The sequence below is a fragment of the Prosopis cineraria genome, unplaced genomic scaffold (assembly GCF_029017545.1).
Source record: "Prosopis cineraria cultivar Desert tree isolate PC_DT_omini unplaced genomic scaffold, ASM2901754v1 PC1065, whole genome shotgun sequence".
NCBI lineage: Eukaryota > Viridiplantae > Streptophyta > Magnoliopsida > Fabales > Fabaceae > Prosopis > Prosopis cineraria.
Genome location: NW_026556390.1, coordinates 1 through 19,113, shown reverse-complemented (window position 1 = coordinate 19,113; position 19,113 = coordinate 1). Strand labels below are relative to the sequence as shown.

Below are 19,113 nucleotides of genomic sequence, written 5' to 3'. Positions count from 1 at the left end.
CATGTGTACATTTATTTGAAAAAATGTCTCAATTAAAAAAAAACTTATTAATTACATCCCTTAGTTGAGGGTATTTTTTGAAAAAAAAATATATCATAAATTAAATCTTAAAAGACCCAAAATGCCTTATAATTTTTGAACATTATACTTAAAAAATGTTTTATATTTTTTAACAGAAGGAAAATAAGTGTGTGTGTGTATTAGTGTTAATATGTTTTTTTGATTCTTTGTCAACATTAATCTTACTCACGAATCATGTGTATTAATTGATTATTATTATGATAAGAATGTGATTTAAATGTATTCATTGCCATCGGATAAGACACTTGCAACCTTTTCTTTTTTGGCCGTGTTATAAGAAGCATGAATTTGGTGAAGGTTTTTATTTCTTTAACTAATTCATACTTGTAATTATAGTTAAAATATTTATTGCAAAAATAACTATTTAAATATTATAAAAAAATCAGTTCAAAATAAAAAGGTTAAATAATAATTTGATCCATAAACTATAAATTCAGAAGTGTCAGTGATCTACACTTTGTTTTTGTGCAATATTTCTCCTTAATTTTTGAAAATTGTGCAATTAATGCTACCCTCATTGTTAATAAAAATTAATTTTAGTAGTTAGTTAATGAAAGAATTTTTTTGTTCTTTTCTAAAATTTTTTGAGCTCTTTATGTGTAATTTTTAGATATTTTTTATAATTTTTTTAGTCATTTTCTATTATTTTTTGATTAATTTATTATCAAATTTAACTTTCATTAATGATAGATTACATTACATTATTTTTAAAAATTAAAAAAATATTATATAAAAAATGAGTTTAACATCCAAGTCAATGTTCCTGAAATTTTAGCACATAAGTGCCAAATTGCCCCTTAAAATAAAATTGGAAATGCTAAGAAATATTAGCCTTATACACACACATAGGGCTGTGCAAAAGTCTCCCAGTCCTGTCTGGTCCAGTCCAACCCGAGATGGTCTCAGTCTTGTTCGGTCTGTATAGTCACTGGTCCTTCAGGACCAAAAGGACTAAAAAGACCAGACTATTTTTTCGGGTTGGACTGGACAAGAGACCAGGCATCCGGACCACTTGGTCCAGTCCAGTCCTATTAATTTTTTTTATTATAATTATAATTAATTTATTTTTGACAAATGTTTAAAGTGTAATTGATGCTAAGGAGATGATTGCATAAAGATTTATTAAGTTTGTTTCTAAATTGTTATTGTAATATAGTGTTGTTGAATTTTTTGAGTACTGTTTTTATTAAAGTTTATAAATTTAAATAATTTAGACTATAACAAAAATATTTTTTTTCTTATTGTTAGAAATTATTATGGATTTATTATTATTATAAGTATTTTTACTATCTTAATTGAGTTTATTATGTTGGAATGGATTATTGCCTCTCATAGAATAAAAAGAGGGAAAAAAAGCTAAGTGAGTACTGGACTGACAGGACCAGTCTCCCAGTCCTATGGACCAAGTCCGGTCCTGTTAATCTTCGGGTTATTACTGGACAAGACTGGACTACGGGTTGCCTAACCCAGTCTTTTTCATGAAAGAGACCGGACTTTGGGTTAGGGTGAAGTCCAGTGCCGTCCAGTCTTTTGTGCAGCCCTACACACACATACACTTTATTAAGAAAGCTAATTATATTTTTAGATTTATTATATCCTTTTTTGTCAAATTCTGTAATTAAATCTTTATCATATGATGAGACGTATTTTGTTTAGGCCAGAAGAATATTCCATCAACCACAGAAATGAAAAAAGAAAAGAAGCATGAGCAGCGAAAGTAAACTGATAGCAAACAACTCCTACAGCAAAAGCAAGGAACAGAAAGAGCAAATTAGCGAACGCCCACGTGACCATCAAAACTCAAAAGCAACATTTTAACGATATTTATAAAACACTTTAATAATTGTTATAATTTTTATTTTTTATCCCTATTAAATACTTAAAATATTATTAAATATTAAAATAATTAATTTTTAATATATATTTACTATAATAAAATTAAAAAATTCTTAAATTTTTAGATAAAATTAATGAGGTTTAATTTTTTTTAATTTTAATAAAATATTAAAAATAATTTATAAATAAAATCAAAAAGTTTCAACATACTATCATTTAATTTCTTGCTTTGAGATACGGATTTAGGCTGCTTCCCCTCCCCCCAAAAATTTTTGTTAAATTTACATTGTTTTTACATGTTAAAAATGTTAAAATTAATTTTGGCCCCTCATTATAATATAGTTTGCCTTGTGGTCTCCCGTTGATCGAGTTCAGGAGCCGTCCCTCCTTGCTTTCCAAATCAGCAATGGCAAACAGCTAATAAGGGAAAAGTCATACTCAGTGAACAAGCTATTATGAGAAGAAATAATAGACCCACCATTCAGCAAAGTTATTGACGTTAAGAGCATCATTCTTTAGTGTTAAACCACACCCAAACCAAACACAAACACAAGAAGAACCAATGTTCTGTTAGATTATTAGAATATCCTCCCTTAATTGGAATTTGGAGATTGCTTTAAATTAAATTTTAAGAATAAAACAACACATTAATTCTCGAATAAATCCAATATATATCTTATGGATTAAGATATTATATTATATTGGGATTTATTTTATCATATTCTATATATTTCTTATTAACAAATTAGACTTATCTCGTATAACTCAGTCACCCACATTATAAATAGAACTAGCTGGGTGAAGGATGAAGGTACATTGAAGTTGAGTATCTACTACACCTCATAAATAAAGGCTCTAGTAGTCTTGTTTTTATGTGGGTTATTGGGTTGATTATTCCATGTTCAGATCTGATATGTTTCTGACCCAAACTTGAATTGTTTGTTTATTTCACTTATTTCCTACATGTTCTGTAATTTCAATTGTATTATCACAAACAGGACAAGTATGAGAACATATGTACACCACCTGTGTCTTTTAACCAATGTTTCATTTGTGGCAATGGCTTTATGAGAGACTACGCCGAATAAAGTTTTGAATTTTGGGAATTTTTTTTTCCAAATATTTTCTAAAGTTATAGAGGAGAATATTGGAGTCAAAAGTTTTCACATGAATAAGAGTAAGATAAAATATTTACATTATAATTTTGATAAAATGTTAGTCAATAGTAATGAGAAAATTTAGATATTTAAGAGCTATTATTCAACATAATGAGAAAATTGATAGACCTATTGCACATATGATACAAAATGCGTGGTTTAATTGAAAAAAAAAGCTAAAAGAGTTATTTGTAATTATAAGATACTTAATAAACTTAGAGGAAAGTTCTATCAATTGCTATAAGACCAATTATGTTATATGGGAGTAAATATTAGGCTTTAATGGAACAGCCAGAGTATAACGTTGGGCTAGTAGAAGAAGAAATGTTGAGACGAATGCATGAGCATACACTTAAAAATAAAATCTAAAATAAATACATATGAGAAAAAGTGAGCGTAGGTTGAGGAAAAAATGATAAAAAAAATCATTTAAAATAATTTAGATATGTATAAAGAAAGCCTCAAGAGAGGCATAAATGAGAAGAGTAAAATGAATAATTTTGAGCCCCGTTAAAAGGGGTAAAAAAAAGCCAAAGATAACATTTATGAAAGTTATTAACTGATACCTTTTAATTGATAACATTTTTAAAAGCTTGTAAATGATAAAACACAATAGAATCATACAATCTTTATAATTAACCCCATCTAGTGAGATAAGACTAGCTGTTATTGTTGTTGTTGACCTGGGAATAACAAAAGAAGAGCTAACCTTGGTAATTAACTTCTGATTTTTCTACATAACATTAGCATAACTCAACTAGATAGAATATTCAACCCTCTTACTTTATTTATAAGTCATTTTTAATATTTTTACTAGAATTAAGAAAGATTTAAACTTAATTACCTTTGTCTAAAAATTTAATAAGTTTCTAGCTTTGCCCCTAGTATATATAATAGGGATAAAAGAGTGCACAATAATAATTGAGGTACCCTAAAAATAAAATCAAAATAAATACTCTTTCCCTCTACCCTATAAATAGAATCAGGAGTATACTCATATGATTCTATTTATAAGTTACTTCTAATATATTTAGCAGAAACTAAAGAAAATCTTAAAAATCATTCTATCTAAAATTTTAATACATTTTTTAACTTTTTCCTTATTAAATATACATATTTTGATAATATATTTTCTCTATTCAACATTCAATGGAGGGTAAAAAGATAAATTTAAAATAAAAATTTAATAACATAATTTATACATAAGACAAAATTTTTTTTTCTCTACTCTATTAATAAGACTAGAGAAAGTATGTCTTGCATCATCTATCCTTCCAAGCGTGGGAAGTACTTCATTCCATTCCCAATCTTTGTGTGTGTGTGTTTTTTTTTTAATTGCTTATAGGACCAGCACTAAATGCGAGCACCTCTTTTAATGATGATTTAAATTTTAATTTGCCACATGAAGACCATCTCCTTCCGCTAAACCAATCCCCATTGGTCTGATCTCTATATTTAAGTATTTTCATGAATTTATGATTCTACCGGCTTTTTATGGTATATAATATAAAAGGATTATTGAGGGACTTCAATACAAGTTCCAATTATAAATAACCAATAATATTTTGTGACTGTTGTACTTAATTTTGTAATAAATGAATAACATAATTCGATGGAGATTTTTATTATTCATCCATCAAAATCACATGTTATATATATTATGATGCTTTGCATCCAAATCAGATGGATATTGATAATAGATGTTTCAATTGTTGCATCTATGTGAGATTAATGAAATAGATTTTCACGCACAATACATCAATACAATTCTTGATTCTTATGGAACTGTTTTGTGAGAACTAGAAATTAATAGAATATTCAAAATATACAAAAAGGGATTTACTCCTAATGAGCCTATTCTTATGAAATTCATAAATCAAGACTCTACGTACATGTCCGCATATATAGAAAAATGCTATGATCATTCATATTTTATTTCACGTATCGATCAGTAAATTTATTACTGAGTAAAATATTTTAATCACCATTATATTTCACTTTAATTAAATAGACATCTCTTCTTTTTTAAAAAATACATATATTTTAGTCCAAACTATTAACACCGTTAAAATATGTTCTAAAAAGATTCTAAAAATATATTTTTAATAAAAAAATTGTATTAGAATAGATCTTATTTGCCAATTTATCTGAGAATTTATTACTAAGAGAGTCTCTAAAATTTACAAAATACTCCAAAATTTAAAATTTTGCTCGTTTACAACTTGGCTAAGAAAATTTACAACTTGCAAAGGAAAATGATAATTTAAAATAATAAGTTGTAAATGCCTTTAACTTTATTATAAATGCATAAAATTTGAGATTTATAAGTATTTTATAAATTTTATAAAATTTTTTAATAATAATTTTTTTTCTGTGAGATCTAGATATAATTTGTCCTAATTAAAAACACCTATATATATTTATGAAGTATGTGTGTTTTCTAGTGGCATAAATTTCATTAACTATTCATGTTCAAAACTATGGCAAAAACATATTTTTATGAAGCTATCGAAGTTGCTGGCAAGCTATTGACCGGACTAGTCATTGTCAAAGATTTAAGATATCAAAGCAAAAGTACAAAAGAATGAAGCTATCAAAACTTTTTCCATATTAATTACGAGATATTAAATTGTTGACATTCAAAATTTATTATATTTATTCCTACCATATGATCCAAGTGCCTGGAACAAAAAGTGATATTATTTATTGAGATCAAAAAAATGATTTATTAACAAAAATAAAAAGTAATACGACTTTTTAAAGGGGGAAAACAAATATAATTATACGACTTTTGATTTTCTAATCACAAAACATAAAAAGTAATATGATTGTTGACCATCTATTGACATGGATTTAATATCTCGTTTTCAAATATATTAATCAATAAATAGAAATTTGATAACTATAATCATATTATCAGAAAATATAATCTCTAACTTTTGAATAATAAACTATGAAATAAATAATAATGAAAGCAATATCTACTATGAATGTATTGAATAAGTATAATCTTAGCCGTACATTTCAATGTGTCCATGGTTGTAACACACAATAAACTTTGCCCAATACATTTTGTGATTGTCCTTATACAAGGGCCATATGGTTTGACTCTCTTCTATGTGCTCTTTGATCATTTTTACCCATGGTCTTACATTATGGATCTTACAAACTTTAAAAGTTCTATACTAGAATCAAGAGACTTAAACTTTAAAATACATTTATCTACTACATCCAAAAAAGGTAACTCTTGTGGCACATGGTATTAAAGATTTCAATGAGTTGGTCATATTTCTCAAATGTGCATGTAGAGAGGACAACATTCAAAGTCAAGGGAAAAAAAAAATATTGATCTCATTTCTACTTAAGAAATTTTTATCTGTTACTCTTAAAAGTAAGCTTATCTGTTAGTCTTAGAGTAAGCTCATACTCTCAGTTAAGAGGTTCAGGCACATATTGAAAGTTAATTTAATTACTCTTCAACAAATATGATGTTATTATACTTCACATCTATTTCTGACTTTCTTTACTTATTTTATAAAAGAATTTCTCTTTGAATCATTTTGAAATAGTTGAGCTTTGAAAATAAGATATAACAAAGATGTTTGCTTTTGCTTTAACCCACAACGCTTTTGGATTACTTCAATAGCTTATTATACAAAAATATGATTTACATGACTTATCTTTTCTCGCTTATTTTTTTTCTTGCAATGCTTTTACTTTATCTTCAACATTGGAAACTTTTCTCTCCTTTTTTGTTAATATATTTTCCTTTCTAACCGGGGAAAAAAAAGATATTCCAAGGTTAAATTTTTGACATTATTGATTTATTAGTAAACTTTTTTCCTACAATAACACAAATCTAAAACGACGTCGCCTGGCGTGTGCTTCCCACAGCTTCAGGTTGATTCATAGTGGTTGGGACTACCAGATCAGGCTAGCCTGTGCTCTGCCGAATCATCAGCTTCTGAAAACCTCTATTCGGAGTTGAGTTTCGTAGAGTTGCTGTCTGAGGACTAGGGAACTACAATGGCAAATGTGCTGAAGAGTGTGAAGGTTCCTCCGAATTCGGTGAATCTGGAGGAGGCAAGGAACCGAGTCTTCGATTTCTTCAGGACTGCCTGCAGATCAATCCCCACCATCATGGAAGTCTACAACCTCAACGAAGCCGTCTCTCCCTCTCAGCTCCGCTCCACTGTTGCTTCCGAGATCCGCAAGAATTCCCACATTACCAATCCTAAGGTTAATCTCTCTCTTTCGGTTTTTTCATCGATTAAGGGTTTTCGCCGCATTCCTCCTTCCCTCCAACTACTCGGGATTCTTCTTTCTGGGTTTTCCGGGGTAAAGCTTTTTACCTTTGCTTTACGAACTGCGATTGAAAATTAGCAACTTGGCAGGTTTCGGATGTTTTGTAAATTCATATTTAAACAATTGTTATTCGTGCTTGGATATATTAATTTTGTAAGGATTATTTACGAGGAAGAATTTTCTTGGCTATATTAACATGTTTAGAGCTAAATGATAAAAAATTATGAGATGGTTAGAGTAGTTAGCGCTCGGAAAGGTTTGTATCGGAATAGTATATCGAGATGAGGATGTTTCTTATAGAATCATATAGCAAAACTGTTGCACAATCGTTTCTCTTTGAACAAGGGGTCATAGGCTTACTGTGGTTTCTGGAACTTATTCCCTTCTTCGTTATTGATTTACTGGTGGGGATTCACTTGGACTGAAAGGCACTGAATCTAATAATATTGTTTCATTTCAACTGTTTCTGTGGTTGATTGTCTTCATATACTGTTTAATCCTTGTGGAAGTTTACATTATGACCGCATAGTAATATTTTTTTTTTTAACGGAAGTACAAATAAATCTCAGTGTCTACATTGTCTTCAAATCTTTTTGTTTGCTTTCAAACATAAGGTTGCCTTCTTAGAAAAAGGTAAGAATGTTGAATACTGTTTTCTAAAGTTTTCAAATGTTAAAAGAATGTTTATTATCTGTTTCGATGAGTTAATTATGCTTTTTGCTACGGTGATCTTTACCTTTTTGTGCAATAGCTTCTAATCTTGAGCCTAGTTCATTTTCTGCAGGATTCATTTTGCTAAAATTATGTCAGGCTTATTTGGGAAAGAAAGGATTTGTTTCTTAAGCCTATAAATGGTCTAAAACATTAGAGAATTCACAAAGTTAAAAGCCCATTTCAACTCAAAGCTTGATCTGGAAAGTGAAGGCCTATTAATAGTTTTATTATAATCTCTAGGATGCATCTACTCATGAAAACCCAATTAACTTTAAGTATAGACAAGGAAATGTCCCATCATGCCTTGTGATGAAACTTAATTTTAATTAAAAGGATTGGAGTGTGGTATGGATCAAACACTTGACCATTTGGTCATTGAGGCTTTGATACTACCTCAAGAAACTTTTTTAGTCAAAGCTTAAGCTGTGAGCCCGGGAAAATTATGGAAGAAAGGCCACACATATTTTTTTCAGGTTTACCAAGGATAGCTATCTCAGCTTTTAGTAGCCGATCTACTAGGTTTTTCTGCCAAAGAACCTAGCAAATGGAAGGCTACACCACTAGTTACCAAACATATATGAAGAAAATCTTCACATATTTTAACAACTCAATGACTAGGTTTCTTTCTAGCAACAAAACTTGCATCCAAGTTTTTCGTACAAGAACTTTGCAATACTCTCACAGAATTTAATGCTCACAGAAGAGTTTCTTACAGTGACACATGTGGGTAGATATCCCAATATTGGGGCTGTACAAAAGACTGAACGGGACTGGACTTCAGCCTAACTCGAAGTATATTCTCTTTCATGAAAAGGACTAGGTTAAACAACCCGTAATCCGATTTGGTCCAGTAATAACCTGAAGATTAACAGGATTGGACTTGGTCTATAGAACTGGAAGATTCTTCTTGTTAATCCAGTACTCACTAAACTTTTTTTCCTTTTTTCTTTATGAGAGACAATAATTCATTTAAACTTAATAAACTCAATTAAGATAATAAAAATACTTATAATCATAATAAATTCATAATAATTTCCAACAAGAAGAAAAAAATTTTAATTACAATCTAAGTGGTCCAAATTATTAAATTATTAGTTTGAGCGACTGTGCGAGGAACCAGACTTGTTAAATTATTAATAGTCTTAGCATGTTATTATGAATAATTAGTAAATTAATTATAATCATATTAGATAAATTTAATAGGACCAGACTGGACTAAGTGATCCAAATGCTTAGTCTCTAATCTAGTCCAACCTGAAAAAACAATCTGGTCTTTTTAGTCTTTTTAGTCCTAAAGGACTAGTTTTTAACAGGACCAGACAAGACTGACCTTCTTGGATCAGACTGGGTTGAGCAGGACTAGAGGGCTTTTGCACAGCCCTATCCAATATTATCTCAAAATAACATACAAATTATAACAAAATTTCTTTCAGCCTCTTGAATTCTTCTCTTATTTCTCAATGCTTCGATCTAGATTAACTTTAGGTGCACCAAAGGCATTCATATCCCTTCTTCGCCTTTTTTCTGACATTTATGTTGTGGTGAATTTGGTTTCTACATGTTTGAGTGTCAGCTATTTTCTTTATTCACATGCTATTCTTCAGATCCTTAAATGGGTTCTTGTATACATTACGTGTCTAGGGGCTTTTCATCGGAATCATTTTTTAAAGGTCCATCGTCAGCAATGGACATAATAAGGTTACTGAATAATTTTATTTTCAAATAAGCTTAGATTTAGCTAAAGATGAGAGTAGGTTACATGTTTGTGTTAGGTTCAAGATTCTAAGATTTTCTGAAAGTAATCTATCACGTTTAATTTTTCAAATTTTTGGCATTTTTGGAGGTAAAATCCTTAGAAAGCCTGATGAACTGAGCTCATTGAAATCTACAACAAATCATTATCACGTTTGGTACCCTTGACCAAATTTCCAATTCAAGCATGTTGTGTGTTTGGACTTATCATCTCTCTGGTGATGATACCTATTGTAGTTATTTGTCCGTCTTGTTTTGCTAGAATTTCCAAGCTACTACCTTGTGTTATTTGAAAATTTGTCTGCTCCCTTCCTTTATTCGGCTGGATCCCTTCCAGTGGCAAAATTCAGAGATGAATAGTTCACGATTCATTCTGTTTTCCCATGCTATGTATAAGAAACAATGCGTTGTGTTTGCATATATAATATTCCTTCAACCATGGTTCTTCTATCATGGAATTGGCTAGTCAAGGCCAGTGATAATTGAAGGACCTCGAATTAATATGATGCTTTGGTAGAGACATAAGAAATTTAGCTATGGAACAAGATTTTGTTGCCCCTTTCATCATTGCTGTTTGCTGATAATTGTTGACTTTCAGGTGATTGATATGATGGTCTTCAAGGCAATGGAAGAGTTGAAGGACATTGTGGATCATGCAAAGCAGAGGCATCATATCATTGGTCAGTACGTGGTAGGTAAACAAGGGCTTGTGCAGGATTCGGGCGTAAAAGACCAGGGAATCTCTCCCTTTTTGAAAAATTTCTACAAGAGCAATTACTTTTGAAGTTTGGTCTGGTATCTTCCATTTGCTCAAATAAAGAATCATCTGGAACTGATTTGTGCCGCTGTTGGATTAAAAAAAAAGAAAAAAGAAAAAATTAGATGATGTCACTTTGTTTCAGATTTAACTGTTGTTTTTTATTGACTGTTTTGTTAATGCTAGTACACATGTATCTACCACTATGCAGAAGGTAGAAGTTGTTCCTTAATAGTGTATTGGCTTAATATGTAAAAGAATAAAGGATAATGATTTTTGACTTTCCTGTGATTTTAGCATACAACAATGGCCAAGGGCCTACTAGATTTTCAGGGGACATGGTAATGTAACATTTGCATGTATCCTTGAAGCGAGTCATACTATTTATAAATTATGTACAAGTTATAAATAGTGTGGTTTCATTTCAGATTACAGTTTAGTCTATTGAAAACAGAAGGGAAACAGGCCCATGCAACAAGGGGAAGAAAGTAATCGTTAAATGGCAGATTTTCTAAAGGTGTTGACCAGACCATTCATTCATTCATTTGTTTAATCACTCACACTAAGAATGCATATATACACGCACCTACCACTATTTACTTCAATCTTACTTGGTTCAAACTTGTGACCTTTTCCATTTGAAGGTGTCTTGACGCTTTTAAGCTAATAGGCCATTTATGTTAACAAGACCCATTTGAGTAGAAGCAAAAGCAACATCAAGAAAACATGCCCTTGGAATTAAAGATCCTTCATAATGTGCCTTTTAGTGATCTGAATGATTGATTACGGGCAAAAGAGGGTTAGAGAATGTAGTTCAAACTCACTCTCATGTCTGTGCACATTGGGATGGAGTGATTGTTGCTGATCACTCAATTCTTAAAGATGCCGGATTTCACTTTCATGCGTTAGTGGTGTAGCGTTAAATTGGATTGTGAAATAAAAAAATTTTTATTCCTTAATATTATACCTTTTTTTTCAAAAAATGTAACTTTTGATTTCTAAACCTTTTTTCTTAATTATTTATTTAATTTTTAAATTTTGACTTGAAATAATTCAATTTTTATAATTCTTTAATGTAATAAATTATAAAAATTGATTTGTTCTAAATCAATAATTGACATAAAGTTATATTTTTTCTCTGTTTTTTTGGCAAGTTAAATTTTTGTGAGAATTTTAAGTGCCAATGAGAAAATATATGAACAATAAAGTTTAATATATCAACTGAATCAATTTTATTGTAATTTATCCCGGAATCTATCTTCACTAGGAATAATATTTGTTGTACATGTAAATTATTTGATTTTGAAAATTTTTATCAAATATAACCTAAAATAAGTGAAAAAGGACTAGAGTGCCATTTCTTTGTATTTTAAAATTTTATTTTGAGATGTAACTTCTATCAATACATTATAAGATAGATTCCTCATTCAATTTATTCACAGAAATTGAATCTAATAAAAAAGACTAGTCTTTCACAATATAGTAACTTAATATTCAAATTCTTATTAGGAAAGGTGTTCTCATCTATTCCTGACTATATCTTGAACATTTTTATCACTTAAAAAAATGTTCTACCATTTTTTATACAGGAGAAAAAAGGCCATCAGTTACAAGCGCACTGCTTCTTATCAATATTATTAGTAACAGTGAACCAAATACATATGGTGGTTAACACTTTCATTTCTAGACAACATGATTTTGTGAAACAAAAAATCAGTCAAACACAGACAACACAAGAAAACCTGTAGGTGTTAAAACTATGATCACAACCATTAGAATACATAAAGAAAGTGACAGAAAATCTAGCAAGAGTAAAATGCCTATGATGATGATGATGATGATGATGTAAGTGTTGATTGGGACTGCCTCATCCATGAAAAGCAACTTTTGGATATCTTGGTTGCAATCCCATCAATCTCTTGGGCGAGCCAGCCAGAGAGAACTGAGAGCACGCAGCCGAGAGAAGTAATCATGGATAGCGAGCAGCGCACGAGCCGACTGGCGAGTTGTCAATATTCGATGCATTTGTTGCAGTGTCTGCTGCCTCAGATTGTCAGCCTAACAGAACCACCATAAAGTATTCTATGAAGTATTTTCTAGAAATAATGTGGAATAATATGTAATATGGTCTCTCAATCATCTTTTAGTCAATTGAATGCACCTACAGTAATAAACTTTTGTGCCATGTCCAGAGGGAAGAAAAAGCTCTTCTGCCATTTGTAGGTTAAATTTAATGTTTTATACTACCTATGTGATAGAAGAAAGAAGAAAGAAGAAAGAAGGTACTGCGAACAAAAAGAGAAGATAGGATGATTAGAAACTGCCATTAACTGTTACAAGCTAATACAGGTTGGTTAGTGGAGACAACAATTCATCCAATAGTTATCTCATGTTCACTTGCAATGCTAGATAAAACCATTATCTAACCTAAGAGGGTGATGAAAGGACTGAATAATTTTATCCCGCTAGGTAAGTTTGGCTATATAGATTGAACAATGCCATCATGCTTTATCAACAGCCAAATCTTTGGATACATCGTTAATCATAATATCTCTTGCAATAACTTCATTGAATGCTCTCTTTGGTTTTTCTTCTAACCCTTTTCACAGAATTCAAAATTGTCAGTTTCACCCTCCTCACCAGCATCTCAATGGGTGGAAGAGAAATAGGTAAAATTTGAATAACTAAAAAGGAAAGGAAAAGGGGGCTGGGGTGCACATTTCTTTAACCAGCGACAAAAGTAACAGATTTGAGGCTACATTGAAACAAGTTCATATAGAAATAATAAGCAACATACTACATTAGGTCAAGAGAAAGAGTCTAGATCTCTAGAGCTTTTTATTGTAAAGCTCAGAGAGAGAAAAGATAAAAGAAACCAGGGAGAGAATTGAGAGAGAGAAAATGGAGAAAGGGAGCCGAGGCATTATTTCATTCTAGTGTTTCTGCTTCTCTAAATTATACAAGAGTTTCACAATTAATAACACTAGAGATTCTTACACAAAGGGTAATATGTCGTAAGATGTCTGCGTTTAATCTTCAACGTGTCAGAAAACAGAGATGGACATGTCTTACAGTTAACAACTCGAAAATCTATTTCCCCAGCAACCACTTCCCCCCAAAATAAATCTAAGAGAAAGATAACATTTCCATTTGCCCGAAGCAATTGATTTTAGGACAAAATTGAATCAAATTCTTTTGTTATTACAATCAAGTTTTCTAACAAAATCATGACCGGTGAAACACTGTTTCCTAATTAAAAAAAAGGTCTTTCCATGTTTCATAATACTATGAAAAAAACTTGATATCAAACACCAAAAAGTTATTTTCATTGATTTTATCAAATGCAATTGTTACTATTAAAAAGCTATGGAATGGTTTGACTAGAAGTTAGAAACTGCTTATGAAAAAGATGAACAGTGTGAATACAGGTGCAAGAAAGAAAAATTTACCTGTCTAATAAAGCCCTCAAGGGTTCCTAGCTTACCCATGGCCATAGCCATTTGACCCATGTAATTTGCCACATTCCCTGATGAACCAGATGAACCAAGGGATCCACTGGACAGTGTTTCAGCTAAAGACTGCTGCAGTGCTTCCATACCCTGAGATAATGCATCTTCCGCCTGTTGAGACGATTGCTGCAGGTTTGTAATACCGACCAACTGCTGCTCGGTAAGAGGTTCCAGTTGATTTACCAAAAGCTGAAACCAATATTATAGCCCTCAAATCAAAGTCAATGAAATTCCAGAATGATCAAGATCTTGGGTAAAAAACTGTCTCAGTAACAATTGGGACAAACGTGTATTAACATATAAAGACAGCATGTTTAGAACATCAATAAAAAGCCATAGACACATCCATCCCACAACAAGAGAAACTCTTGCGTAGACCCAGTGGACTAAGTCATCCATGCTCTATCTAATAAGATTGCAACAATTTAATCAAATAAAGTCTCATATGTAATTATTTTTAATAATGTTATTTTTAGAATAAAGTGCCTCTTTAATTTCTTGCTTTTTCTCTCTCTGCTATTATTAATGGCAGAATCATTTTATATTTACAATCATCTGACATAACATGTTTTTATTAGATAGTATATAAATAACGTGGTACATCAGGTCCATGCAAAAATTTCTTCCCATAACAATACAGGGGCAACAAGTCTTTTAAGTGCACATTGCCAAAAGATTATGTCCATATTCTTGTGAAAATTTTAATATCCAATCATAAAAACTATTCCTTTAATGACCGTCAAGAGTTACAGACAGGTTTTACGAAAGGAAAATAGCTGCCAAACAAAGCAAAAGTAGCTGGGCTATTATTTCTGAACTGGATCTAGGCATATTGCTCATATCAAGAGATATGTGTACGAGTTAATCGACAACATGTATTAATCTTATTGGATGCTTCTGTCTAAATAAAAGACTTGACCTTAGAATGGTTCTAGATTTGAGATGGGCTTATTGAGAGGAAATACAGGTATCGAGCAAGCAGAGAGAAGTGTATAATTTAATTTACAATAAAATTTCGATTATAAGATTGTAGTAGGCAAATGTTAACCTTTGTAAGTTTCAACTTCCTTCAACCTTGTGATGATCCGAAGGACCTAAAAGAGAGCTCTAATCTTTTTTACTAGGTTAAATTACTGATCAGGAAAACCTTTATATCTTTCTTTTAACCATATGATGTACAGTCAAAATATGCTCACCTTGAGGAGTTCTGATGACCGAAAACCCCCAAGCCATAGAAAACATCTCTCAGCAGGTGTTTTCCACATGCCAGACAACAAATGGAAAACATCATTCTTAGCAGCAGAGCTCTTCAGCTTAAAAATCTCATCATAATGTGCCAATATACCATCAATAATCATGCGAAGTTCTGTATCACTAGCATGGGAGTTTACAGCTGCTCTTAGTTCATTAATTTGTCGATTCTGCTCTTCTAGCCACCTAGAATATTCTACATCAAATGCCATTGCCCCTATAAAAAAATGTAATTGAAGTTATAGATGACCTCCACAAACAAACAAAACAAGCTACAATTTCTTTATAAATATTTTCACATTCAAATTTGAGGCAAAAATATGTTAAAAGAAAGCAGGATACCATTTCCACCCATTGAATGTGCCTGGTCGCCTGAGCTTGATATGAAGATTCCCTGCAAGATAATATAAACAGAGATTTAGTTTAAAATATACATAAATGGGAAAGAAACATGGCTAACAATTAATAGGGGGTGGGGGAGAATGAGAAGGGAAGTCTATTGAGCATTGAGGTAATTCAAAAGCAAGGAATAGTTAAACTACACCTGCTGTCTAGCTCGCTGAAGCTCTTGCTCTAGTTGGGTCAACTTCAACCGACTACTTTCTAACTGCTGGACATAAGCCTGTACAGGGAAAAAAAAAAAAAAAAACCACACGGATACAAATATAAGAAAATGACATCAAGGCTTGAATTATAGGAAACTAGTTCTTGCAACTACCAGAAGTCAAGGAATCTAAATATAGCAGGGCTACCATTGCAACTCATGCACATTTGCCACTATATCAAGTCCATTTAAGATTCATTTTGCATAGACAATCACATGGGAGGTTTTTTTTTTTTTTTTGGAGGGGGGCTTTACTGAAATTAAAGCCATTAAAAGTATGCAATAAATCATTTCAGAGAAGAACTGTACTGTGCCGACTGGTGATGCAGTAGTCTTCCTGGATTGAAAACACTGAGTAGGGAGAAAATATATTCATGGCTATTGTTGTCACATACATGAGACCCTTAAAAACTGTGTCACTCTAAGAAACGGAAAATCCATAAAGGTCTGAAGGGGAAAAGGCCGAGTTAGATATGTTATTGCTTTGATCACCCAAAGCAGCCACACATATAATACATAAGCTCTTTAACTTCAGTTCATGCAATCTCTGAAGGAAACTAATTTCTTAGAAATAAATAAAAAATTCAAGAGAATCAAGTTATATTCTGGACAAGCAAGAGAGAATTTGAGAAGCCATAATCAGTGGTTGGGTCAGATGTACTTACGTACATGCTCAAAGGATTTAAACAGGATGAATGCAAATACTAAAATACCCTTATACCATTCCAAGTTTGTTCATCTTCATCCTTGTCACCAAACCAAAAAACAAGAGGAGGAGAAAGTATTTAGACTCACATTTAGTATTACGTTCTTTGGATGAGAACTAGGTATTAAATTCTGAAATCAATCAATGTTCCTTAGTCATAATTAAACTGAAATTCGCCTCGGTAGCATAAGAGTCATCACATCATATCTACGTCAAGATCACCTAAATCTTGTTTTCCATTGTCAGTGGACAGTGGTCAGAATTGTACTGGATAAGAGTTTAACAAAATGATATCTTCAATAAATATATGGTAGAGTGAAAAATTACAAGATGCATCCCTAATAAAATAAATAAAGAAAATGAAAACCACAGTAAATATATATTTCCTACTTTCTTTCTCAACCGGCTTTTTCTCGCAGCCTCCCGATTCTGAGCAAGCCTGCGGAGAGTCTGCAAAAATTTAATAAAAAAATCAACATGTAATGTTTGCCATTAAAACCTCAGGTATTATCCATGTGACAAAAAGAAGAAAATATAACCTTCTGGTCCAACTTATCCTTTGATCTGTCACTGGAATCAGAAGCAACAGCAGCATTGGAGAGACTTCTATCAAACTGCACAGATGGCATTCACGCAATGTCCAATTGTCATGTATTTTCAACCAGCATAACTTCAACTTTCTAACGAACAGAAACAAAAAAGGAAGGCTTCTGCTCATGCACTAAGTTTGTATAATATTTTGATTTAGATCAATAACACAATCTAACTCTATCATTTTACAATCAATAGATGTTTATAAATTATTAGTGTACAAATAGGGGATATTGACGTGAGAATCGTCAATAAAATAGAAAATGGGAGACAGCATATCCAGAAAGGTAGCAAAACATCAACCGCCGATTCTTTTCATCAGTATCAGCATCTGTAGAAATATCTGTCCTGGGACTAACATCAGCCATGGCAGACTCTTCCTGGTTTTCTGTATTACCACCTGATATGATTACCAAATTTGATGGTTGGACCTTCTGCAACTGCAACACTTGGGACTCTGATTGCTTAGTGAATTTGTCTATATCAAGTGAAGTTGACACTGCATGGAGAAAAAGAAAAGCATAAACAAAAGGAAGGAATAAAACGTGCAAAATTAGAAAATGAGCCTTTAAAAAATCATCTTATTTACCAAATATGATAGTTTATTAGATGAAAAGATCTACAGAAACTAACCTTATCAAATTACCAACAGAACAGGACCAGAGAATTTGTTTGGCTACTTACTTTGGTCAAGTAGACACTTGGTCTGAAAAATGTATCGGATAAAACCATTACAGAAGGGTGGAAATGGAAAACAAATTTTATACTTTTCAACAATGAAACAAAAAAGAAAAAACATAATTTTAGATCCCTACACTGCTTGGTTTTGCTATTAGTCCTTACACTTTTTTTTCAGTGTTTTAAGTCCCTATACTTTTGTCTTTCAATGATTTAGGTTCCTTCATGAATAAAGTATAGAGACCTTGGAGGGACCTAAAACACAAAAATAAAAAACATAGGGACCTAAAAACCGGAAAAAAAAGTGCGGGCACCAATAGCAAAATATAAGCAAAGTGCAATGACTCAAAGTTATGTTTTTCCTAAAAAAAAACTTGATCAAATTATATGCACCAGCATGTGGCCAAAAAAAAAAAAAAGTAACGCACCAGTTGATGTAGATCTTAAACTAACAAGATGTCATATGTAACTGTGGTATATGATGGGAAGTTGAGCACCCAAAGAGGGTTGGAGAACTGTTTCCCAAGAGCTAACTACAGAGGTGGAAGAACCAATTAACCACATAATTTCCCATAAAACAATTCACACTACTTAAAGTGCCACTAAGCACCCTATATTGTCAAGGTCTCCGCCAATTTGCTATCCTTGAATAGATTGGTCTCTTTGACACTTCACGTGAGTTCCTTGCCAATCAAAACCCTCCACAAGTAGCCCTTTCCAAAGCCAAGTGCCACCAACTCTGATATCAATGACAGGCACCCAAAAGAGGCAATGAACCCTCCCATAGAAGTTAACTATTTAGTAGAGGGAACCAACACACTTAAATTACTCCATAAAATAGCCCATACTACCTACTGTTCAATGTGGAATGAGGCATCTCTGACTACTTAGGTCTCATCGGTGTCATTTTTTCTCCATCTTCTCCTTGGTTCTAAATTATCACATCATCCATTAATGTTTCTTTAACTAGCACGTAGCAGCTAATGTGTAGTTAATAGTTATGCACTGACAGGTTGCATACGGCAATGATTAGGTCCAAACAAATAAATTGGTTCATGCAGACCATTTGAAGCAGAACTGTTACGACATGAAATAAAAATAAGATATCTATGTGTTTGTGTGCTCGTAAGCATAAATTGTCATGGTTGGAATATGGCAATACTTACTTCCAG

General features: G+C 31.9%; 2 protein-coding genes across 2 annotated transcripts; one reads left to right on the top strand and one right to left on the bottom strand.

Annotated features, from left to right (window-relative positions):
* The first annotated feature begins 6,987 nt into the window (after nucleotides 1-6,987).
* Nucleotides 6,988-11,034, top strand: LOC129299179 (NADH dehydrogenase [ubiquinone] 1 alpha subcomplex subunit 6-like). Its single transcript, XM_054937628.1, has 2 exons — nucleotides 6,988-7,313; nucleotides 10,444-11,034. The coding sequence occupies exons 1-2, from the start codon at nucleotides 7,101-7,103 to the stop codon at nucleotides 10,627-10,629; spliced, it is 399 nt and encodes a 132-aa protein (XP_054793603.1). The 5' UTR covers nucleotides 6,988-7,100; the 3' UTR covers nucleotides 10,630-11,034.
* Nucleotides 11,035-12,207: 1,173 nt separating this feature from the next.
* On the bottom strand, nucleotides 12,208-17,746 carry LOC129299181 (transcription factor TGA2-like). Its single transcript, XM_054937632.1, has 9 exons — nucleotides 17,567-17,746; nucleotide 17,440; nucleotides 17,212-17,286; nucleotides 17,063-17,122; nucleotides 15,907-15,984; nucleotides 15,705-15,756; nucleotides 15,308-15,579; nucleotides 14,052-14,300; nucleotides 12,208-12,660 (listed from the first exon to the last, which is right to left on the bottom strand). Exons 1-9 carry the CDS (start codon nucleotides 17,629-17,631, stop codon nucleotides 12,514-12,516), a joined length of 999 nt encoding a protein of 332 aa, XP_054793607.1. The 5' UTR covers nucleotides 17,632-17,746; the 3' UTR covers nucleotides 12,208-12,513.
* Nucleotides 17,747-19,113: the final 1,367 nt, after the last annotated feature.

Bases quoted from the DNA above. Each gene is read 5' to 3' on its own strand.
- LOC129299179 (XM_054937628.1), top strand. From the start codon at position 7,101: ATGGCAAATGTGCTGAAGAGTGTGAAGGTTCCTCCGAATTCGGTGAAT. The intron at 7,314-10,443 runs GTTAATCTCTCT...GTTGACTTTCAG, and splicing joins CCCACATTACCAATCCTAAG to GTGATTGATATGATGGTCTT.
- LOC129299181 (XM_054937632.1), bottom strand. From the start codon at position 17,631: ATGGCTGATGTTAGTCCCAGGACAGATATTTCTACAGATGCTGATACT. The intron at 15,985-17,062 runs GTAGGAAATATA...TTCCCTGTACAG, and splicing joins AAAGCCGGTTGAGAAAGAAA to GCTTATGTCCAGCAGTTAGA. The intron at 14,301-15,307 runs GTGAGCATATTT...TATTGGTTTCAG, and splicing joins GGTCATCAGAACTCCTCAAG to CTTTTGGTAAATCAACTGGA.